A 25,341-nucleotide genomic window follows, 5' to 3' on the forward strand; every position below is an offset into this window, starting at 1 on the left:
ACGAAAATACATATATACACATACATACACGTGTATGTGTGTGTGTGTGTGTGTGTGTGTGTGATATGTATCCACAGATTTGTCTGTGATTTGGCTCTAGTAGAAATTCTGCTTAATGCTTACTCCTGGTATGGTTGGTCTGTGGTATCGTTAACCCTGAACATGGTATCAACTGGGAGAAGTAAGAGAAAAGGGGAAAGTACCATAAACTGAGGTGATGTTTTCAGTGGCCACACACTGAGGTTTTAATATTACCTTTCTTAACCTTCACACTAGCCATGTTAGGTAGCTACTACTTGACAGATGGAGTTATTGAGGCTTAAAGCCATTATGTCTGCAGAGCCTGATAGCTTCTGAGTGTCAGGGTTAAGTTTCAAGTCCTGTGTATAAATGCGCCTGACTAAATAATTGAGTGTTTAACTGGATGGCTGGATGTCTGGATGGCTATCACAACAACTATGAATTAGATGCTTCTGTTTTCTTCTTAGCAGACCTTCTGTGGGTTCTTTGGTTGGTTGGTCTCTTGGTTGGCTGGTTGGCTGGTTGGTTGTTGGTTGGTTGGTTGGTTGGTTGGTTGGTTGGTTGGTTGGTTAGTTGGTTGGTTAGCCAGTTGGTTTCTTGGTTTGTTGGTTAGCTAGTTCGTTTCTTGGTTGGTTTCTGGTTTTTGTTTGTTTGAATATCAGGCTGACCTTTGATATGTAGTGTTCAATGTTCCCAGTGCAAGGTGCAGGCATACACTACTCTTAGTACAGTACTCTTAGTAAAGGTCTCAGTCAGTTCTATGTTGCATGAAAATAAATGTTTAAGATGGACATCTGTGACACTAAGTCATGTGTTATATCTATGTGTGTGCTGTTAAGCACTTTACTTCTTAGGACTGCTTTCATTATAGCTCATAGGCTTTCTTTTTAATTAATATTATTTTTTATTTCCATTTGTTTCTTGGGAATTTCTTATTTTATTCTTGATTTCTTTGATGAACCACTCATTCAGCAGTGAGTCCCAGTTCCATGAGTTTGTGTATGTTCTACACAACATAGTTCACAGATGCATTACTTTGAAATATGCTGAGGACTAATGGTAAGAAAGTATTAGAAATCTTTGTTTCCCATATTACAAAAACTCAAATCAAGACAAATTTAAAATATATTGGTGAGAACATCAGAGAGGTGGTCACAGCAAGATGGGGAGGCTTTTCCATAGGCCTCAGATGCTATCTGGTGACACATTTAGGATTTTGATTGCTATCGGGGGAGGGGGCCTCTAAAGCTAGCCTGATATGAGTTCATTAGACCTGGACCTGCAACATTACAATCTCTAATCAGCCAATAGGTCTCTGTAAGCACAGCTTCTTTCCTGGAGTAATGGTTCACAAACAATTACCTTTTTTCTTTTTAAGACCAGAAAACGTTGTACAGTAAAAATAAGGACTTTATACCATTCTGTGGTATTGAATCTGGGCCAAGGTGTTTAAGGGCATTGAATGCTGTTCCATATGGTGTGGAGATGCACATTAGAAAGTGTATGTTGAACTGTGTAATGCAATATGGGCAATATGTATTCCAAGGTGCCTACATGGAAACAAAAAGACAGTTTCTGAGGGCTGGCTCCTGCCTTCCACCTTGTTTGTTTGAAGCCAGGAGATTGAGGTTTACTGAGAATTACTGACATTCTCTGCCGGGGGTTGTTCTTCTTCTGCATTGCTGAGCCAGTCTCTTGTGTCTGCTACCTACTCCAGCCTGGCTTCCTGACAGCCGCCTGTCCTGCCTGCCATCTCTCCCTATGTGTTCTGGGACTGCAGATTCACATTGCTGCACGCAGCTTTTTATGTGGGGCTTGCGAGTCCAACTCAAGTCCTCATGCTTGTGAAGCAAGCATTTTTACCCAACAAGCCATCCCCCAGCCTCATTTCATGTTTGAACTTTGTTGTTGTTCCATGTTTGATGTTTTTTTTTTTTTTTTTGTACTTTTATGTTTAGAAACTTTTTAGTGTTGGTGGGTTTTTCATAGCCACATTCATTTCTGGGACAACAACTATAGTTCAAGAAGCCAGGGTTTTATTTTATATCTGTGACACGCTAAGTCTGACTTCCCTTATCTGTGTGTGGGGAACAGAGAGGCTTGTGATGCCAAACAAGGAGCTGGTCCTGTATTGTGCCAAGGGTGGTACCACAGTCATTAGGAATAAGTAATATCAATAAAAGATCGTCCCTTTAGTTTCCTTATCAGAGACCTGACAGATTCTTATGTAGTAAGAATTCTTATGTAGTAACACTTGTGGCGACATTTTTAACCCCTCCCCCTAAAAAATATGCAGTTTGTAAAACACGGACCGAAGTGTCTGCCCTCGGGATTTAGGGCAAGCATACAAAGCAGAGTTGTTGATTAGGAAGTTACTGGGGATCATAGAGCCAGAGCCCTGGGCTACTAAGTCCAGGCCTACACTTCTCAGCACTTTGGTGGAATGGGAGGCTATGTATGAACTGACTGTAGTCTCCGGGTGCAGAACTGCCCAAAGAAAAACAGTAGGGTAGGAGCGAAGGTGGGGGGCAGTGCACCCTGACAATCCTGAACAACCCAGGCCACTTGGAGTTCTTCTAAGGTTACACCTTAATTGTTTTTTCTTCTGCCCCCTCACCCCCACCCCCTTTGGATTCTTTTCAGGTTTAAATAAAAGGCGGATTAGTCAGCCAGCTTGCTCATTTCCTCCTGAAGTAAGGTAGTAAGAAAGCAGACCGGCTTAATACTGACAGTTAAAATTGTGTGTACATGGCCTGCCAGAGGGGGCCAGATAAAAACGCTGAGTAAATTAAGAAAATGGGTGACAAATTAGTCATTAGAGATTAACCACTTCATATTAACCGATGATGTCAGATAACAGAAAAAAGAAGGTCACACAGTCTTTGCCACGAAGGCATAGTCATGCCCCAAAACTTGGAAATAGCTAATCAGTTATATATAACTAGTTAGGCTAGAAATTAATGTCTGACAGTGATCCCAGGGACTGTTTACCTTAACAGCGAGCACAGCCCTGTGGAGTGAGGGTGGGCAGAGTGGTGTGTGAGGCTCAGGGAAGAGACCTCAGAGAATGTCAACCTTGAAGAAAGCCATAAAACTAGGTGGACGGAGGCAGATATTTGTTGGGGTTTTGTTTGTTGTGTTGTTGTTTTGGGGGGTTGGGGTGCTAGGGATCAAACTCAGGGCCTCTCACACATCAGGCAATTATCCTACCACCAAGGATACCCAAACCTAAGAAATAGCATTTTACTGGAAAAGGACAAAGACACGTAGAGCAGTAGGTAGTCAGGAAGAATATAACCCTCTGAGGTCGTATTTCTGAGATAGGATGTATGTCTGTGAGCATCGCCTGTTAGAAGTTTGTGGTTTGTCTCGTCTGTGTTCTATTAGAGAGATGCTAACAAGTTCGCTCACAATCTTAAAGCGGAAAACGTTACAATTCATTTTCATTCTAATTAACACAAAACGTGGAGACTTCTATTTCTACAGATCAAACTGCAAATCCCTATTTCTAAAGGGATTTCTCCAGAAAGGTCAATGTCCTCTCTGTGTATTCTGGGACAGGTACACAGGTCCTACAGTGTGTCGGGCAAGACTATCATATTAAAACCAACCTGTACCTCCGTATTGAAACTATAAATACGTAAGCATCAGAATAGTTCCATCTTCTAACTGGGAGAGAGTTTGTTCTTGTAGTGGTAAGAGACCCAGTTGCTTCAGTATATAGAAAAATATGTCGCACTTAATTCAGATTTCACACCAAAGCAGTCAGTCCTTAAATGTGCTTCTGAAAAAAGCCAAAAGCCAGCTTAGCTTCTCTGGGGGAAGGGAGAGAGCAGTCTGTATTACTCCAGGAAGTTCACTACTTGCCCCAAGCTGTTTTTAATAGAGAATTTAGATGGATAAAGAAAAGCTAAAATGTAATCTTGCTACCTGGGAAGATTCCAGCATCAGATTAGCCCCACTGGCATCAAGAGGCTTTTTTTTTTTGGTTTGGTTTTGGTTTCGGTCTTTGGGTACACAGCCATGTAATGCCTTGCCTCATAGTCTTGTGTCATACGACTTTAAGGACTTTAAGCACCGGCCAGTTCCCTGGAGTGTTGGGGACACACACCCTCACGCACTCACTCACCTGTCTCCTGGGCATCGCTGCTCTCCGCCTCTGTGCCCAGGAATACTGTACCTGTGTGCGTGCTGATCGGCTGCTTGGAAACCTGTGCCGCCAGGTCACGTGGCCGTTGCTATGAGTGTGGAGGTGAATTTTTCTTTTTCTCTCTTTCTCCTTCTGTCCTTACTTTCTTTCTTTTAACTGGGGAGGAGGGGGAAGAGGAAGAGACAGGTTCCCAGGTCTTTCCAAGCCCTGGGTGGGAAAGCCATGGATTCCTGGCCTCTCACTGCTGGATTATCTTTGGCTTCATTTTTAGGGTGCCACACCTCCCATTGAGGCTGCACCGCTGGACTTTCCTCGAGAACAAGGAGCTTTTGAGGCCACCGTGGAGAGAAGTAGGCCTCAGGCTGCAGACGTCCTCCGTGTCTGCAAGACCGAGGTGGCCAAGCTGGAAGCGTGGCTGCAGCAAGCCAACGTGGCGTTGGAGCCCGAAACTTTAGACACAGACATGCAGCAGGTGGTGGAGGAGGAGCTGGCTGGGTGCCAGGTAAGACAGACAGGCAGGGGTGAGGGTTTACCTAGCTGCCAGCCTCCTGCCAAGGTGCGGCAACGTGCTCTTAGAGCAGCAGTGTGCTCCTCCCACAGTTCTACAGCTCACATTTGCTGTGGCCCCATCTCCTCCTTTTCCCTGTGAGTCTTTGAAATTTAGTCGGCCCCTCTGAGGGGACAGGAGTGACTAACAGCCCAGAGTCGAGAATCAGAAACCAGCCCGGGATCACAGTAATTGTGAACGTTGACCAATTCCCTTCTCAACCTGATTTTCCTCCTCTAGTAGCTCATAGAAATTTTGGTCAGGATTAAATGAGCTCACAAGAGTCTGGCATTAAACCACGCCCAATATCTGCTGCTGTGATCCGTAATCACAAGATTGTTGAGAATAAATGATGATCTCATCGGACTCAAACTCAAGCGCTCGGGGACTAGATAAAGCTTCGTGCCATGTTAGCACGGGCGCCCTGAGCTTGGGAAGGTGAAGGAGTCAACTTCCTTGTCTGAAGTCACTCTGAGGATAGCTTGGTGGCTCAGCCCAAAGGCGGGGATTTCTGTGTCTCTCCAGGGAGGGGCCGGGATGACGACACCTGGGTGGTGTGATTGCTGTCACAACAGCAGAGATCTGCCGGCTGCTTAAGGTGGCCTTTCCCCAAGCTATGCACAGTAGACCAGCCTTGGCCTCCCACCAGGGTTGAAGGCACCCTCCTGTCTCAGTGCCTCTCAAAGCACTGGCCCTGCCTCTAGAAGCTCTTCTTGCAGGAAGCTGTCTTGTGGTTGGGTAGCCAGTTCCACTGGAGGTGGATCCGCCTCCTTTTTGTCTGTCTCGAACTACCTGCAAGGGGAGGTTCCAAGGTTTAGGGCAGGCTTCATAGTCAGTTTGTCTACCCCAGGGGTAAAGTTAAGCCCAGTAACAGACAAGGGCTATACTAAATTTTACCCCAAGTATCCTCAAGTTTGAGCTCCAGCTCCTTAAAGCTATCTGATACAGATTGACTACCAATAGGTAGCCCTCATGCCAATGGCTTGGGTACCACCAGCATCCCTATCCTCTTGCTGCTTTGCATCCATTTTGAAGAGTCCTGGACCTTGCAAAGATAAGATGTGCCCACCAGGTGGCAGGAGCACCCAAGAAGCTTGTTGTGGGCAGACCTGGCAGGAACATGAGTCTAAGGAACCAGGAAGTTTTTCATAGAGGGTAGTGGGATGGGACAAAGATTCCCAGAGGCTTAGGCATCTAGATAATGGCCTAGCACAGTGGAGAACCTGGATGGAGGGAGGTGAGGCATTTTATTGACTAGTCTTACCTAAATGACTGTAAATATGCTTCATTGAAACAATATTTAAATACTTAAACTATATTTAAACTGAATATATAGAAATTTGGGTTTGGCAGGGGTGGGCTTTGAACCTACTGTAGGAAAATAAAGTACAGGTCAACAAGATCACTCTTCTCTCATTTATATGACAATGTTGATACTGATCGTTTCATGCTGAGACATAAAGGGCCCTCGGTGCTCCTAAGTGGTGATGTTTATGGTGGAAAGTTGCCAGAGGACAAAGAGACCAGTTAAGAAACAACGTGTTTGATCATTTAAAGCTTGAGGTGAAAATTAAAATAAAAACTGTGAATGGTCGCTGGGGTTGGTAGACAGCCTGTCAGGATGCAGAAAGCCCCATGGCGCAGCGTGTACCAATGACCTCAGCAACTGGGAGCAGAGGTGGGAAGAGCAGGAATTCATGGTCATCCTTGGCTACATAGTGAGTTTGTGGCCAGCCTGGGCTACATGAGACCCTGACTCAAAACACATAAAGTATATGAATTAAAACAGCAGTTTTGTTGCCTTTTTGTTAACCATCATAAAATTGATAACATTCTGACAAAATTAGAAAAATTTGGTTCATGTCTGGTAGTTTTGTCTGATTGAATCAACATTTTGGAAGGTCACTTGGGAGAATATGAAATGTTCTTTTTCTTTGGCCTAATAATGCCTTTGAAAACAAAACAAACAAAAAGCTAGAGTCTCACCATATAGCCCAGGCTGACCTGGAACGTGTTTTGTAGAGCAGACTAGCCTGGAACTCAGAGATCTGCCGCATCTACCTTTCAGGTGCTGACTGGGGGAGGGGAGGACTTAAAAAAGAAAGAGAAAAGGGGGAAAAGTAAGGAATTTTTTTTTTAAAAAAATGGAAAACTTTCTAAAGAAAGAAATATTTGCTGGCTCTGGTAATTCATGCCATTGATCCCAGGGAAAGGCAGGTGGTTCTCTGAGTTCAGGGTTAACCTGGTCTACAAAGTAAGTTCCAGGCCATCTAAGTGTGTGTGTGTGTGTGTATAACTGATCCTAAGAAAGTAATCTAAGGGACTGGAGACGTGGCTCAGCAGTTAAGAGCACTGACTGCTCTTCCAGAGGACCCGTGTTTGATTCTCAGAACCTACACTACGTAGTGGCTCACAACTATATCTGTGACTCTGGCCTTTGGGGGCACTGCACACACATGATATGCAAACACACACGCAGGCAAAATATCCATACACATAAAAAATAATGAAATTTGAAAGAAATTTTTAAGTACAACAGCATTAATTAGTAGACAGAAGACCCAGAAACTGCTTAAGTAAAACAGGAACAAGCAGGAGGCTTCACGAGTCACGGAAAATCCGTTTTCAGCTATTGAAATGCTCACTGGGAAGCGACAGTTTGTAGACATAAAATATTTGCATAAAACCACGTCACGGGTAAGCAAGCTAGCATAAAGTTGTGATTGCTTTGGGAATAGCTCACTCCAAAAGCCAGGACTGTGGAAGTATGTGTTGTTGAGGCTCTGAAGAACCCACCGGGATGCAGGAAGTAGTTTTCAGGGATGGAGATTTTATAACACACATACTGAACAATCTGTTTGGAGGTAGTATGTTTCTTTAACCAAATTTGGTTCAGTCCCGAGTTGGTTTTTGTCCCAGTGGCCTTGGCTGGAATGTGGGTAAGGACAGCTGCTGACCCTGTGCCCAGCCAGTTGGCACGAACGTTGAGAGAGTTCAGGAAGAAGAACACAAAGAGCCTGGCTTACCTGGAAATGCACTTTCTGCAGCTGATTTATTTTTAGACTCCTGTGCGGATTGGTGGATGGCACGGTATCAGTCAGTAAGCATTTGAAGTTCCAAATTACTGTCTTGTTCTTCTGATCTTTTGAATTTGCTTAAGAAAGGAAGAAATGAGCCAGGAGGAACTGTCAATAAATGTGGAATTCCTTTTCTCCTTTGATTGACACATGGGCTACAACAGAAAAGACTAGGAAGGTGGGGAAAATGTTGAGGTTTTCTACTTAATCCTGTGCCTAAAGACGCTACATGACTTTAAGTCTCTAAACACAAAGCACATGTATTAAGGCAAACATCTGCTGCTAATTGACTGATTCCTCACAATGACTCTAGATGGCAAATTCTGTCATCTCGATTTTAAAGATTACTTGAGGCACACACCTAGTGTTCCTGAGCAAGCATGGCTAGTGTGTGGTAAGAGTGGACTCCAAACCCGCACAGACTAAGTAGCATGTGTTGTGAACCAGCAGTGTCTTAGGGTTGTTATTGCTGGGTCAAAGCACCAGGACCAACAGGTAAAGGGTTTGTTCAGCTTACACTTGCACGGTGCTCTTCATCATTGAAGGAAATCAGGGCAGCAACTCAAGCGGGGCTGGAACCTGGAGGCAGGAGTTAATGCAGAGGCCATGGAGGGGTGATGCTTTAGTGGCCACGGCCCCCACTGACCACTGATTGGGAAAATGCCTTACAGCACGTGGAGACTCAAGGGAGGCTCCTTCCTCTTGGATGACTCTAGCTTGTGTCAAATTGACACACAAAACCAGCCAGTATAAGCAGGAACCACTGGGCATACTCTATTTTCTAAAGAGATTATAGGGTTACTTACCTAACATCTGCACTCTGAGCTGATTTTGTTCCGTCCCTGATTTTTAGCATGGGATCATGTCAAAGTTTGTGTTTTTCCAAGGTCCCTTTCATCCTGTTTCTAGAACTTTCATATTTCCGGGTAAAGAAACTAAAGCCCACTTGTGTTAGAGACTGATTCCATGGATTAGGGGTGTGGCTTAGAGGTAGGTAGCAATGCTAGTGTGCACACGGTTCCCAGTTCAGTCCCTACTCGGCCCTCCTAAGATCCACTGTGAATAATTCAATTATTCTCTCCTAGGCCATGCTGACAGAAATTGAGCACAAGGTCGCCTCTCTATTAGAGACTTGCAAAGACCAGGGCCTGGGAGATTGCGGAACCACTCAACACGAGGCCGAAGCCCTTTCCTGGAAACTCAAGACTGTGAAGTGCAACCTGGAAAAGGTCCAGATGATGCTTCAGGAGAAGTACAGTGAGGACCAGGTAGGCATGAGGGTGTGCGGACATGACAAAGCAAAGGCAGAGACCCTATTCTCTTTAAAGAGTCACCGACCTTGTGAAAGGAGAGGACACATGGGCTTCTGGGATGGTGCTTCCATTTCTCCAATTCCTGCAGGTTTCTGGGCCTAGGCAGTGGGTGATGGCAGCCGGTTGGCTTGCATGGATTCTGTTGATCATGAACTCTTATATAAGAGCTTCCTCATGGAGAAGTGTATATTTGAAAGGAATTTGGGGAACGAGCAATATGGCTTAGGGGTAAAAGAACTTGCCCTACATGCCTGATGACGTGAGTTCAACTTCCTGAATCTATGGTAGAAGAAAACCAATTCCCACAAGTTGTCAAATGACTTCCACATGAACACAACAACAACAACACACACACACATCAATATATTTAAACTTCTTAATAAAAGTAATGAATTTATTTGGCTCCAATTGGCTAGAAAATGAACCCATCATAGAAAATATATACATATAGGTAGATAATGTTAAAGTTTTATATCAAGGCTGTGGATATAGCTCAAGAGTGCTTGCCAAGCATGCATGAAGCCCTGGCTTCAGTCTCCACCACAGCAGGTAATCCTAGCACTGGGGAGGTAGAGGCAGGAGGATCAAAAGTTCAAGGGCATCCTTGGCAATATATGAGGCCTCAAAAAGAAAAAAGAAAGAAAGAAAGAAAAGGTGAAATAAATCAGTCGTACACATCTTTATTCCAGCACTCAGGAAGCAGTGAGTTCAAGGCCAGCTTGTTCGATAGATCAAGTTCCAGGGCAGCCAGGCTACATAGTATGACCCTGTCTCAGAATAACTAAATAAAATGTTATTTCCTAAGAACAAAATCTGTTCCCTGAGCACTTTCGTCCCTGATTTATAAATACGTATTTATACTGATCTATTAGTTAAAGTGTTCCCATGGCATCTAAAGCAGTCTGTGTTTTCAAGTGTAAATATGCATCTTAGAGGTGGCTCTCACTTTGGAAGATTTGCATGAAGCTTATGAGTGGTTCCCACTTGGGGACTTAGATTCACAGGAATGAGGCTGGCTTTGGTCACCCGGGCTATGTGGTCCCTCTGTCATCTTGAGGTTTTCCTCTTGAAAAAGATGTAAAGTAGACACAAGGGACACTTTAATTTAGAAACATAATAATATCCCTTTGGTTCTTTTTGAGTTTTGTTAGTTTGCTGACTTTACTCTTGTAAAAAGGACAAGCTGGGTTGAGGAGCTGAGATGGGTAAAAGATGATCCATCTCATAGAGGTGGTAGCTCCCAGAAGTTGATATGAAATAAGTACATGAAGTCATGCGACAGAGCTGGGTGGTGGCGGTGTCGGCGCACACCTTTACTTCAGGAAGCAGAGGCAGGGGGATCGAAGCCAGCCTGGCCTACAGAGTAAGTTCCAGGATAGCCAGGACTACACAAAGAAACCCTATTTCAAAAAAAAAAAAAAAAAAAAACAAACAAACAAAAACCTTTTTTTTTTTAAAGCACAGTAAATAATAGCACCAACGTTGACTGTGTTCTGTCGCTGTGTTGGTGGCTGAGATCCACGTGGGTCTTCTCAAACCATTACTCTGCCGTCACGGGACGTACATATGTTGGTTGGTTTTTCAGCATTCCACCACTCAGAAGCCTGCAGAGCCCCACGCCGCCGTCCTCCAGCCATCCAGCCTTTCTGAGCCCGAATCCGTCATAACTGAAAGGCCCCAGTTCAGCAGACAGAAGGACACTCCCCAGCCACAGGTAATCCCCGCCCTCTCAGTGGTAAGGAACAGAACCCAATCTTCTAGATGCTGCTTGTCTTTGGGGGGAAGCTCCAGCTGCCACTGGAGGGCTACATTGTAACCGAAATCTGGGCACTCAGGCCTGCCCAGAGAGCTGCAGACTTTACTGCTTCTGTTCCCACTGGGGATCCAACCGCAATTCCTCGATTCTTTGTTAGGTTACATCTTAAACTAAGTGACCACCTCCAGGGCAAACTTAGCTGTATCCACAACCCTGCTTTGTTTATCATCTCCAAATGTGTTCCTTGGTAATTTCCCCATCTGCATCCAATACAGTTTAAGTAGCAGGTGGCTATTGTGTGATGGTTTTATGTTTTTGCTAGTTCACTGTATCCTTGGCTTGGTTTTTTTTTTTTTTTTTTTTTTTTTTTTGCAATGCTGGGGGATAGAACCCAGGACCTAGCACATTCAAGGCAAGAGCTCCATCAATAAGCCACAGTTTCTCCAAAGTAGATGGGAAGGAAACAAAGCAAGCGAGAGAAGCAGCTCTGCTCTGACTTGAGTTGTGCAAAGCTGGATGACCCCAGCAGAGAGCATTTTCGAGTGCTAACTAGAAAATCAAGATGGGGGTAAGCCACTTAAACTGCATTCACTTGCAGATTCTGGAGTTAACGCCATTGGAGCAGAAAGATTTAATCAAGTTCACAGAATTGAATGCTAAGAAAACATGGCTGCGGTGTGACCAAGAGGATAAAGGCGCAAATCAGCAATCGGCTTCCAGGTAGAGCATCTTTAAAATTCTCTTGCTGTTTTGAGTGTGCGGGCATTTGGCTGTGCCTGAAGGGGCCAGAAGAGAGTGCCGGATCCCCTGGAACTGGAGTAAGAGACAATTGTGAGCAACATGTGGGTGCTGGGAATTGAACTCGGGTCTTCTGAAAGAGCAGCCAGTGTTCTTAAACCCCTGAGCCGTCTCTCCAACCTTAAAGCATTTTTAGCTATGTCGGACATTTGTTAGACATACTGTTCGGGTTTATTTAGCTTGCTGCAGAGGTTTACGTAACCGAGTCTGGCCTCAGACTTGCTGTATGGCTTTCTAACCCTTCTGCCTACAGCCCTGAGTACTAAGGTTACAGGCACTGCCATACTGCTACTGCCTCTTGTACCTTTATGTGTGCCTGGTTTCCACAGCAGAGGTCTGGGAGCTGAACCCCGGTCCTCCACAAGAGCAGTAAGTGCTCTTAATCTCTGAGCCAGCTCTCCGGCCCACCCAGCCCCGTTCGGATATTTACAGTTGGGAGAGTCGCTTATTTTAAAATCCTGCGTGAAACACTGGCTAAATGGAATATGAGATTGTCTTTGTGGCTATTCTTTTCACATACACCCTCTTTTTTTTTTTCCTCCTCAAAAAGCATCAAGGTCCCTAGCCCTGGAAATGCAACTTCAGATTCAGCCTTGCCACCTCAGGGCCAGAGTGGTGACAAATGGCAGTATCTTCGCCATGAGCTAACATCAAGACCAGATTCTCCTGTGCCTCAGCTCGTGGAGCCTCAGGTATGTATGTATCTGTCTGTGCAACCCAGAGAAGGCTCATCTAGAAGCCCTGAGTGCTCTGCATGATGTACTGGTTTATTCTCAGAAACTAAAGAGCCTCATGGCTTCCTCCCTTGGTACAGCCCTCCCTCCATGCCCCTGTAGTGCCCCCTTCTCTGGTTCTAGAGCTTGATACAATGCTCATTTGCATCTCTGCCTATAATTCGTGTGTTGCTGGGACAGATATCTTAAGGGAGGGTGGATGGCTTTGACTCATAATTTTAGGAGGTCATCTGTGAAGGGGAAGACAAGGCACCTAGGGCAGCTCCCTCTGCAGTGGCAGGGACTTATGACATGCATGCTGTTAGCATCAAAACCCAACTGCCCACATCCACCAGAAAGACTTCCATGTCCTAAAAGGTGTCTTCCACACCCATGACTTTCATGTCTTCCACAGCAACATCAACAGCTCACAAGGGGCACTGTGAATTTAAACTGTAATGGTCTGTGCTTCCTCATCAGAAGGTCAGAGCAGAAAGTCCATGTGTGCTGTCTGTTGAAGGACTAACATGTCCAGTGGTCCATGCATGCCATTCATTCATCAGAAGATTCTGAGGGACCTAGCATGTGCCAGCCCTTGCCAGTGGCACCTGTCAGTGCATATTCCCTGTGGCACACATCACTGCTGTTGTAGATCTTGTTCAGGATGAGTTCTCTCTAATCGGAATGGATGAGTAGCAAGGCTTACAGCTCTTGGCTATCAGACTGTAGCAGCGAGCTATGTACTTGGATGGCCTGGGAAAGAGTCCCCATGATTTTCCAATCGCCAGGCTGGTGGAGACTTACTTCTTGCTCAGTACCTTATCTGACCATTCAAAGCTGAATTAACTACCTCGGTAAACATGTACAGAAGTGTCTTTTAAAGTGCCCGTCAGTTCTTTCCCCCCAGAGAGTCCTCTACCACCCCAACCTGTTTTTTCGGCATAATATTCTCAGCGAGACTTTCATACATAACATATGCATGATCATTTGTGATGTATTTTGATCATATTTATTTGTATTCAATTTCCTTTCCCCCAACTTTTCTGATATATACTCCCTATACACCCCTCACTCCCTCCTAACTTTATGCCCCTGTCTTAGTTAGGATTTTATTTCTGTGAAGAAACACTATGACCCGGGTAACTGGTTTTTTATTTTTAAGATTTATTCATTTATTTTATGTATGTGAGTACACTGTAGCTCTCTTCAGACACACCAGAAGAAGAAAGCATCAAAACCCATTACAGATGTTGTGAGCTTTTGCGGTACAAATAAAAATGGACCGGCTGCTACCAGTTCCTGCGCATTCTCACTCCGTGAGCATCCGTTAGGAGCCACAGTCCTTGAGCCGCTTGAGCCGCCCTCTCCTGGCTGTCTCTCATCCAGCTGGGAACTTTGCTCACATTCCCCACAGCCCAGCAAAATCATGACTCAATAATCAATAATTTATCAAACAGATTTATATGTTAAATTCTCGATCCACATTCTATCCACACAAAAAGCTTACAACCAATTGACAAAGATATAAACCGCCCATCTAAATAAGACAAATTGACCTTTAGAAACCATTAAAAATATTCTTAACTTCCTGTGGCCAATTAAGACCATCTGAATCTAGAGCCACCTTCTCTGCTCCATCATGATTCTCTTCTTGCTCCTCCTCCTTTCTCCTTCCTAGACTTTTCCCCACCTACCCTTCCTTCTCATCCAATGATAGGCTGGACCCGCCTTGCTGCATAATGACATCATCCTACAGTGAGCCACCGTGGTGGTTGCTGGGAGTTGAACTCAAGACCTGCAGAAGAACAGTCAGTGCTCTTAACCACTGAGTCATCTCTCTGACCCCAGAAAGGCAACTCTTATAAAGCCAAATATTTAACTGGGGCTGGCTTACAGTTTCAGAGGTTCAGCCTGTTATCACTATGATAGAAAACATGGCATCGTGTAGGCAGACATAGTGCTGGAAAATGAGCTGAGAGTTCTCAATCTTGATCCAAAGGCAGCCAGAAGGAGACTATATTCTGCAGGCAGCCGGGAGGAGGTGGAACTTCACACTTGGTGGGACTTGAGCATAGGAGACCTCAAAGTTCACCTGTGTAGTGGGCTTTCCTCTAACAAGGTTACACCCACTCCCCATGGGCCAAGCATTCAAACACATGAATCTATGGGGCTATACCTATTTAAAACACAACAACCCTAAATATATCTCCCACTGGCTTGGTTTTTTGAGGCAGGGTTTCTCTGTAGCCCTGGCTGTCCTGGAACTCACTCTGTACTACAGGCTGGCTTCAAACTCAATTTGCCTGCCTCTGCCTCCTGGGTGCTGAGATTAAAGGTGTGCACCACCACTGCCCAGCTAGCCCACTGATTCTAGTGTATGATGCCCATGTATGTACTTATGGGTATAGGTCCATCCACTGGAGCATGAGGCCTCATGGGCTTTTCCCCATCCACTTTGGCATGCCCATTGATGTTATAAAATTTTATAACTTGAGAAATTTACTCAAGATCCATTCTTCCTTCTGAAATATGGGTCATTTCCAATAACAAATCAAATGTGGATCTATCTTTAACTGTGATTTGTTTTTGCTTTGGTTTTTTTTTTTTTTTTTGGGGGGGGGGGGTTTCAAGACAGGATTTTTCTGTATATCCCTGGCTGTCTTGGAACTCACTCTGTAGACCAGGCTGCTTCTGCCTCTGAAGTCCAGGAATTAAAGGCATGCACCACCACTGCCTGGCTTCTTCCCAAATGTGATTTACATCTCATTCTAAGAGTTGTCTATACAAGGAGAAAATGAACTAGTACGTAGTAAATAGACTAGTTAAAAACTGGCCAAGTTTGCGATTTGAATCTCTCACCTATTAAGTTGGGAGCTTAAAACTGAGAATATAGCCCTATGGTTGGACACATGCCCTGCATACAGAAAGACCCTGGTTCAGTCCCCGGAACTGCCAAAACAATAAGTAAATACATACACTTCTACAGACGTCTATAAATTAGTGGCTTTATTAATTCCGTTATTTGTGTTTTCTCCCTTGTTTTAATATCTAAGTGGATCCTGGTTCTCTCTTTATAGAAACAAGATACAGAAGCTCACTCAGGAGACTGCGTGCTGAGGGCTCTTACCTGTTTACAGTAGCTTCATCAGGGCCATCACTAATTAGGTTTCTCTCTTTCAAATAGGTTGCCATACCTACAAGTACTCTGCCCAGTGTGGGCGTGTATAACTTTAGATGCCCTACGGCTGAGGAGCTGCAAGCTTACACCACCCAACTTGAAGAGCTTCGTCAAGAAGCACACACTCTTCAGACACAGGTAGAAATTACATTTTGTGTATTCTCCTCATTGCAGTAATATCCGAGAAAAGAAAGCTGTGACATCAGCATGCACAATGGTCACAATTTCCTTCAAAGAACAAATAAGAGTCATAATGGAATGAGTCTTAGGGTTAGAAATGGCTTCTGTTTTTGTTTTTTTTTTTTTTTTTATCTTGCCAACTTTTATTGTTTATGTAGTGCTGGGAACTGAACCCAGGACTTTACATGCTCTAGGAAAATACTGTCACTAAGCCTCATTTCTAACCCTTTGCCAGCTCTGGTGAATTTTGCAGTGGCTACCTAAAGCATTCCATGCAAAGACTCACAGGTTAGGTGGATTAGTTCATCAGTTAGTAAAAGCACTAATTAGTCGATTATCTAGTGAGCATTAGTTGAAAACATTTATGGTAAGTTTTTAGAAACTTTTTAGGAATTAGGCCCAGAGAATTAAGGTCAGTGGATAAGAGTACTTACTGCTCTTGGGTCCAAGATACCATGAGAACATAACCTATTGAACCAACTAACCATAGGGGGGAAGGACTGGGAGGAGAGGAGAGGGAACTGGCCGACATACAGCTCTCAGCAGCTGTTATCAGATGACTTACAAACGCTGTGACTGCAATTCTCTAAGATCTTGAATTGAAATCTAGATCGGATGTTTCTGGCTTCCCTGGGCACTTCCATGCATATACCCACACACAGGCACATACATAAAATTCAAATACTAGCAGCCAGTCCTCTTTAAAAGTATAATATAAATTGTACACTCTAGTGGAAATGTGGAAAATGGGGGGTTAGGGACACATACACTAACAGGGTTTGTTTAGTTTTTTTCCTCTTGATTTAGGGAACTATGACAGAAGAAACATACATCAGTTTGGATAAAAGATTATTTGAACTCTTTCTGAGCCTCAGTCGGTGCCTGGGCAGTGTGGAGGAGCTGATGCAGAGGCCTGGGCTGCTCAGAGAGGATGGGGCTGCTCAGCAGGTGTTCTTCCAGGTAGGGCACGCCTCCTGCCTGTGTCTGTCTTTCTGCGGCTGCGCAAGAGGCTGGAGCTCATTGCCTTCCTCTCCATCTTGTAGAAACTGGCTCTTGAGCTGAAGAAACTTTACTTAGCTCTGGGCGACAAGAAAGATGATCTTCTGAAAGCTCTGACTTGGCCTAGCAAGGATGCTGCGTTGCTACCGGAGTGTTTCGATGCTCTGAAAGTCAGCCTGGAGCATGCGCAGAACAAAGCTGCCTGGCAGAGCTCATCCCTGAAGGCGGGCCTTGACCACAGCCACAGCTATCAGGTGCGACTCTGGGGACAGGGCTGACCCAGATGGACTTCAGTCACTCACAGTTCTTACAGGAAGTGCTGAGGGAACGGTGAAGCCTGCCTTTGCTCTTGGTGGGGAGGCTGCTCGAAACCGAGGCCCCCTTCCAGAGCTGTGGGTGTCAAGATGATCTAACATGTTTCTTTTCTTGTGCTGCATTTGCTACTTAGAGATTGTCATGGAGAGGAGTTTTATTTAACACCCAGAGAGATTAGTTATTGTTCCTGACAATCCTGTGACAGTCCAGGGCCGCGGTGGATTGTTAAGGGTAGTGAAACTTAGGGCAGACAAGTTAGAATCTGTTCAAGTCGAGTAAAAAGTAATGAGACAAACAAATACAAAGGGATGTGGCCCATAAAAATCAAACCTAAGTCCCTGCAGAGATGGCTTAGTAGATAAGAGTGCTTGCTAGGAAATACGAAAGCAAGAGGACCTAAGTTCAAATCCCCAAAAGCCATGTAAAAGCCAGGCATGGCTATGCATGCCTGTAATCTCAGGACTGGGAAGGAGACAGGTGAATCCTGGGAGCCTGCTGGCCAGCCTAGACAACAATGAGATTCTGGTTCAGAAAGAGACTCCATCTCAAAGATGTAGGTGGAGGTGATTGTGGTGGTGGAGGTAGTGATGGTGGTGGTGGTGGTGGTGGTGGTGGTGGTGGTGGTGGAGGTGATGGTGGTAGTGGTGGTGATAGTGGTGGAGGGGATGGTGGTGGTGGAGGTAGTGATGGTGGTGGTGGTGGTGGTGGTGGTGGTGGTGGTGGTGGTGGTGGAGGTGATGGTGGTAGTGGTGGAGGTGATGGTGGTGGAGGTGATGGTGGTAGTGGTGGTGATAGTGGTGGAAGGGATGGTGGTGGTGATAGTGGTGGAGGGGATGGTGGTGGTGATAGTGGTGGAGGGGATGGTGGTGGTGGTGGTGATAGTGGTGGATGTGGTGGCAGCGGCAGTGGTGGTGGTAGTGGAGGTGGTGATGGTGGAGATGGTGGAGATGGTGGTGGTGGAGAGTGACGAAAGGAAATACTTTCTTTGGTCTCTGCCTGCAGACAGGTGCATATACATTACACACAAACACAAACACACGCACACACACATACACACACATACACACACACACCCTCACACACACTCTGTTGTGACACGAAGCCCTCAGTGATATCCCAAATGAAATACGAACAAGAAAAATTATAAGCCATTTCAGGAGAGTTCACCTTGTCTGGATAAGATCACATGAAGGAATTAGGTTGTAGTATTAGGAATTAGGTTGTAGCAAGAGAGGGTATTTTCCTTTACTAGAGGGAACACCAGAAGTGCTGGTGAGGTGACTGGATGGTATCTGCTTCAAAATAATCCAACAGGAAGGGAAGTTAGGTGTAGCTGAGATCTAGGGGCGGGACAGTCAGCTGTATGTCACTGATGGCTGAGCTCAAAGATAGATTGTGTGGATGGCTCTGTCTATATATGCTTAAAATTTCCAGAATTTTCCAATTACATCTTAAAAGGAAGGGAGGTCTAGCTGAGACTGTTCATCTTCCTACATGTACCTTTCTTGTGTGCAGCATGAAATAAAGCGATTGTACAACCAACTTGTCAAGAAGAAGATGGCTTTACAACAATCATTGAATGAAATCAGTGGGCAGAGTATTGACAAACAGCTTCAGGTAAGCCATCAAAATGTTCAAGTGAATCTGACCTCAGCCCAGAGAGTCTTGGGTATCAGCTGGGTGTCCAAAACACACCCTTGGCAAGTGTCAGTGGCCGTTCAGACGGGAACAATTAGTGTTGCTCTTCAAAGTCACAGCTCACATACTTGTTGAAGCACATCTTAAATCAACAGAGTTAGTTTTTACCTGTTAATGGACAAAGGTAAATGTCCACCATTTCCAAAGGTGTTGTTATGTGAGGCCCTTCCCTCCACTGGAGCTCACTTAGGCCAGCTTCTAGGGACCCGTAGGCTGATGGGTTTTAGGCATTACTGTTGTTCCTTTCAGCAGCAGATCCCTTCATTTATCGAGAACCCACGATGTTCCGTTACAGCTCTAAGATCTGGATTTGTGTTCTCCCTGCAGAGGTAAAATAAGAGGCAGAGGATGTAGCTCGATTGGTAGAATATTTGCCTATCATCACATGAAGCCTGGGGTTTGGTCCCCAATACTGAATAAACCAAACGTGATTACCTGTAATTCCAGCACTGGGGAGGTGAAAGCAGGGGGGTCAGAAGTTCAAGGTCATCCTCACCTAAATAGAGAGTTTAAAGCTAGCATGGGCTTCCTGAGACCAGACAGACAGACTGAACAGATAGTAATGTAAAGGTAGGCCCATAAGATGTTTTAAGGATGGACCCTGCAGCAGTACCTGCTAGAAAAGCTGTAGATGGCCCCAGAGCCCTTTGAATTAAACAATTGCCCATGACTAAAGCAGTGTGCACCTTTAGGATGGTGGGCCGTGTCCCAAGGAGTGAGAGATCTGGGGGTAAGCACATGGCAGAACAGTTGTCAAACATGCGTGCACACCTACCTGGTTTAATCTCCAGAGGCATGAAAATGGATGGTTGGGTGTTTTTCTGTTCTTTCTTTGGTTTTCATTTTTGATTTGGGAGAAGCATCTTACTCTTCTACCTGGGCTGGTCTTGTATTTGGCAAACTCTTCTGCCTTAGCTACCTGAGTATGAGCCACCAAGCCATGTTGCTGCTATTACTATTATTATTACTATTACTATTATTATTATTATTATTATTATCATGATCATCATCATCCTACCTCCAGCCCAAGCTAATTAATTTTTTTGAAAGGGAATGGTGTAGTGGTTTTGAGAAATGCTGAGGAGCTGATAAACACTCAGAACCCTGGAGTGTGGAGACCATGAACCCCCTGGTAGACACATACACCTTGTTCTGTATGGGCTTAGAATGTGCTGGGAACAAATTCAACCCTTACGCTTCAGGGAAAACCTACAAAGAGAACTGCACGTTGGTGGTGGCAGGGATTGTGGTAGGAGTTGAAGTTGTCACCTTAGTTTGTTGCTGTTCTCCCATGACACTTCCGTGTTTGGTTCTGTTTTAACCACTCCGTGTGCTTCCTGACTTCCTTGTCTGGTTTCATCCTTAGAAAGCAGATGTGCACACAGCAGAGCTGCAGAACTCTGAGAGGCAAGTTGCCAAACTAAGAAATGAAGGGGAGAAGCTCCGTTTCCCTCATGTATTTCTTCAGGATGTCTACAAGTTAGAGGTACGTGTGTGGGCAGAAAGCATTTATTCAGCACCATGGGCATAAGACCTTGGGTCTTCCTCCAAGAATTTAGATGTGTTTTTTTGTCTGATTTATTTTCCTGACTGGCATCTGCTCTTTCCATTTCAGGATGTTCTTGACAGTATGTGGGGGATCCTGAGAGCCAGATACTTAGAACTCAGCAGTCCCTTCCTCTCTAAGAGCCAGCAGGATGCCTTGCTTCAAGGCATGGCAGAGCTAGTCAGTATTGGCAAAGAAAAGCTTGCAACTGACCCTTTACAACAAGCCACAAGCAAAGCTGCTCTGCGGGCCCAGTTACAAGATCACAAGGTAAGAGCCCTTTCAAGACCCTCACCTCCTGAAGGTGAGAAATTACCCAGTGACCCCTTGGATGAAGCTCGGAGCGTTCTGCTAATTACAAGCCCCGTCAGAACCTTACGGTGGAGCAGCAACCCTGGGAGCATCTAAGAATAGGGTTGTGGATGAACACAGGCTCTATTCCTTACCTCCATGGAGCTTTCTATTGATTGAGAAGACATTCATTTCAGCAGCAAGGTTTTAAGCAAATCTATAACTGTCTTAGTTAGGGTTTCTATTCCTGCACCAAACGTCATGACCAAGAAGCAAGTTAGGAAGGAAAGGGTTTATTCAGCTTACACTTCCACATTGCTGTTCATCACCAAAGAAAGTCAGGACTAGAACCCAAGCAGGTCAGGAAGCAGGAGCTGATGCAGAGGCCATGGAGGGATGTTACTTACTGGCTTGCTTCCCCTGGCTTGTTCAGCCTGCTTGCTTATAGAACCCAGGTCTACCAGCGCAGGGATGGCACTACCCACAATGGACTGGGCCCTCCCCCCCTGATCACTAGTTGAGAAAATGCCTTACAGCTGGATCTCATGGAGGCATTTCCCCAACTGAGGCTCCTTTCTCTGTGATAACTCCAGCTTGTGTCAGGTTGACACAAAACCAGCCAGTACAATAACTAAAAGTATATTCATCCTCTGAGGGCATGTAATAGGAGAAACTGACTTAGAGCGGTTAGGAAAGGTGATCCTGAGAATAGTGGTGTCCAACCTTTTGACATTTATGGTGACATTGTCATTGGCAAAGTTTGTACTGAAGAACCAGGCAAAGCCATATGATTTAAATAAGCTTGGAATTTCGTGTTGGGCTGTATTTGTACCTGTCCCCTGCCACACGGGGCCCATAGATCACAGGTTAGACGTGCCATTGTGCTGGGACCCCTGTCTGAGGCTTTGACAAACCTTCTATATATTTGTCCATTTCTGGGGGTGGAAGAAGGGATTGACATAATAAAGGGGCCCATCCAAACAACTAGGATAGCAGCTGGGTAAATGGAGACACCATGGGAAGTATGACCTCACAGTCTTAAGGATGCTCAGTCTGCCACTCAGCAAATCCCGCTCACTTGGCCATTTTGTTGAGTCTCAGTGGGAGCTGAGAATGAGGGGCCTGTCTGTCTCCTGTGGCTTGCTCGGGTTCACACACTGAACATTGTTTGAAGTCATCCTGTCTTCAGATATATTAGCCACCTCCTAACGTTCTAAAACTCAAAATAATAAGTTAAATCACAGTAGAAACTGAAATTTGCTAACACCAATAGCTGCTGCTTCAAATAGATTATTTGGAGGAAATAGTATTTAAGGATAATATATCTGTATAAATTGTTGAAATTCCATCTGTTTTTCATAAACTAAGGGCTTGATCCACTTTAATTTTCATTTCATTTTGAGTAATTTGCCAATACATTTGAGTCTATGTACAAATATGTATATATTTACAAACATATGTACATATATACATTTATACATACAATTCTATATATGATCTCCTGAGATAAGGGATTAAAAAATAAAATTAAGTCAGGCTTGGTAGCATAGGTCTATAACCATTTGCTTTGAGAAACTGAGACAAGAGAAACACAAGTCCAAGGCCTGCTTAAACAACTTAGCAAGACCCTGCATGAAAATATCAAGTAAAAATACTGGGGGTATGTCTCAGCCATATAGCTCTTGCCTAGCATGCCTGAGGCCTTAGGTTCACACACATATACACCCCGTACCAGAGGGAGGCTGGTCAAAGGAACTCCGGTGAACCATTAAACTCATTTGGCTTTTATAATTTTCCCAATTCAACAATATATATTTCTTAAAACTTTTTCCATTTTACAGGGATTTTTCCAGAAGCTTGTTGCCGACATGTTGTTGATTCAAACCTATTCTGCAACAATGTTTCCGCCTTCGTTACAAAAGGGAGAGGGATTTGGAGCAGAGCAAGAGGCAGAAGTGAGAGCCCTGGAGGAAGAGGCCTGCCTGCGTGGAGCGCAGCTCCAGAGCATGCTACAGGTACACACACTGCACCACCTCTTGGCTGGACTGCCTAGTTCTACCACTACCACCACCACCACCACTGCCGCCACACCCCTTCCTCCAAAGCTGTCAGGCATCAGAGCCTTAACCGTGTGTGAGCATCACAGTTGAGGAAAATGGATCCGGCTCTAGCCTGAACTCCTCCCCACTTCATGCAAGGTCAGCTGGGACTTGCCATACATAATGGTGTAGGTTCGTCTGGGAATGGGTACCATTGAAAGCATGTGAGCCTCGATGAGATGGTTTGGATGCAGTAGTTCACGGTTCACAGTCTGGGTTCCTTCAAGAGCCATTGGGGATACTGAGGACAATGTCAGAAGAAGCTTCTGCGATGGTCCTGCCTCAGTTCCTGCCTCGGTTCAAAGAATAATCCTGTTCAGTTTGAAAGCTTTCCCCTAACTCACTAAACTATTTACAACAGATGTTAGCCCATGAAGGACATCTTGAAAAGGAGATGTTCAACTTTATATTATAAATACATTTTCTAGTTACATTGTCAAATTGTGTCTTAGTTCAGATTTTACTGCTTTGAACAGACACCATGACCAAGGCAACTCTTCAAAAGGACACCATTTAATTGGGGCTGGCTTACAAGTTCAGAGGGTCAGTCCGTTATCCAGGTGGGAGCAGGCCAGCATCCAGATGATGCAGGAAGAGTTGAAAGTTCAACATCTTGTTTCTAAGGCAAACAGAAGCCCATGCCCACAGTGACACACTTCCTCCAAGAAGGCCAAACCTCCAAATAGTGCCACTCCCTGGGCCAAGTATCTTCAAACCACCACAAATTGGTTTTATGATAATGGTCATTTTAAAAGGTTTTATGGACCCAGTCAGTGCTCTGTAAGTCAAGTGGCTGTTGTTTGAAAGGAGAATTGCTAAGGGTATTTTTCTAAGAGACAGTTTTTAGTGTCAGTAACTCAGTTCTTTAGTGCTTAGGAACTCTAGCCATGGAAATATGAGGAGATAGGACAATATATTCTGAGCACCAGTAAGTAGGACAGGACCACACGAAGGGTAAGGAGATAGTGGGGGAGGGGCACAAGCACACCCTCCCTCCCTGTACTGCTTCTGCCCCTGAGCTCTGGTAGCCTGTCAGGTGGGCATCAGGTAACTCGGTAGAACTATGCCCACTGAATTTTGTGGCTCCATCAGAGAGACAAGCATAATCTGAAGGTGGTTTCTAATACACAAAAGCTTTTCAGAATTAGTACTCTGCCTTTCCTGGTGAGAACATGGCTCTTACAGTGCTACTCACTCTTTCCAGGGGTGTTCAAATAGCACCTCAGCTCCTTGGCTTTTACTCTTAGTCTCATTAAACAGTTTTAGAGTGCCAGCGTAAAGCACTGGCGGGCAGGAGGCATACATCAGTATGGTACAACCCTTACCCACGTATGTGTGACCCTGGGCTTGGTCCCCAGCACTGCAAGCGAATAAACACATTCTAGTACCAGTGGGATCACAACACACACACACACACACACACACACACACACACACACACACACGAGCACCTTTCAAAAGCAGTGGGATTGTATCCCACCAGAGTCCAAGTTCTTCCTGATACTGTATATAACCTCTCGGGTGCACCTGGAGTCCACGTGGTTTTTTGTTTGTTTGTTTTGTTTTTGTTTTTATCTCAGTGTTTGTTTTTTTTTTTTATCTCAGTGTTTGGCTTTATAATCAACCTTACTTGGAACTTGTTTATTCTCTAGAAATGGGAAGAATTTGATGATAACTATGCATCTCTTGAGAAGGACCTGGAAGTTCTCATCTCTTCGCTGCCCTCTGTGAGTCTGGTGGAAGAGACAGAGGAGAGGTTGCTGGAAAGGATTTCATTTTACCAGGTACCGTGCTTCTCGGTTTATGGCAAGCCTGGTCCACAGTGCTTGGTGAGCTGTGCTGACGAGGCTGCTGGGCTTTGAAGCTCACTGGCTTCATTGAAACTCAAGGTTATTTATCACACCGCCCACAAACAGATGCATACAAGAGGGTGCAGAGTCCCTCCTTGCAACTTGGTGGAGAACAATTAAGGAAGCAACGCTCTTCCTCCAGAGCCACTAACTGCAATAGCATTATGTTCAGGGGCAGGACCCTGGGAAGCCTCTTCCCACTCCATGCTGAAAATATATTTTAGATTTTGTTTTTAATTATGTATGTATATGTGTGTGTATGTGTGTGTGTGTGTGTGTGTGTGTGTGTGTGTGTATGGAAGCTATGCATGTGAGTGTGCAGTGCCTGTGGAGTCCAAAAGATGGTATCCCCTGGATCTGGATGTACAGGAGTTGTAATCTCTGAAATGGGTGCCGGGAACTGAGCTTTGATCCTGTGTAAAAGCAGTGCCCACTCTTAACCACTGAGCCATCCCTCCAGCCCCTTGCTGTAATGTTTAACTGGCTCGATCTTGAGTAGGTTTTATGCAGGTATCACAGTGGCTGTGAGTTCATGTGTGCAGCATTTCACAGAGCTCTCTATCCTCCATCTTTTACATTCCTCCTGCCCGCACACACCTCCACCTTCTCTGAGCCTTGGAATGGGAACCGTCTCATCTGTGGCTGAGCACTCGAAGACCGTATCTGTCAGTGTAGAAATAAAATGAGACCAGAAAGAAATTTGTGAACCCCAAGCTTCTAAATATATAGTTAAAGTGTAATTCTGATTGAACATAGCCTATGAGATGTGTAAGGGCTGTTACCTGCCTCCAGAATTATAGAAAGTCTTCA

At 44.9% G+C, this 25,341-nt stretch overlaps 1 protein-coding gene across 1 annotated transcript in view; it reads left to right on the forward strand.

Annotated features, from left to right (window-relative positions):
• Nucleotides 1–25,341, forward strand: part of SYNE2 (spectrin repeat containing nuclear envelope protein 2) — a 259,839-nt gene that overhangs the window by 156,477 nt on the left and 78,021 nt on the right. The window contains exons 66-78 of the mRNA XM_080930654.1: nt 4,443–4,673; nt 8,881–9,063; nt 10,694–10,822; nt 11,463–11,584; nt 12,213–12,354; nt 15,560–15,691; nt 16,541–16,693; nt 16,777–16,986; nt 18,563–18,664; nt 20,112–20,231; nt 20,361–20,561; nt 22,424–22,597; nt 24,334–24,465. Coding sequence (XP_080786780.1) covers nt 4,443–4,673; nt 8,881–9,063; nt 10,694–10,822; nt 11,463–11,584; nt 12,213–12,354; nt 15,560–15,691; nt 16,541–16,693; nt 16,777–16,986; nt 18,563–18,664; nt 20,112–20,231; nt 20,361–20,561; nt 22,424–22,597; nt 24,334–24,465 — 2,031 coding nt within the window. The remainder of the gene's footprint in view (nt 1–4,442; nt 4,674–8,880; nt 9,064–10,693; nt 10,823–11,462; nt 11,585–12,212; nt 12,355–15,559; nt 15,692–16,540; nt 16,694–16,776; nt 16,987–18,562; nt 18,665–20,111; nt 20,232–20,360; nt 20,562–22,423; nt 22,598–24,333; nt 24,466–25,341) is intronic.

This window comes from Micromys minutus (genome assembly GCF_963924665.1).
Source record: "Micromys minutus genome assembly, chromosome: 1".
NCBI classification, from domain to species: Eukaryota; Metazoa; Chordata; class Mammalia; order Rodentia; family Muridae; genus Micromys; species Micromys minutus.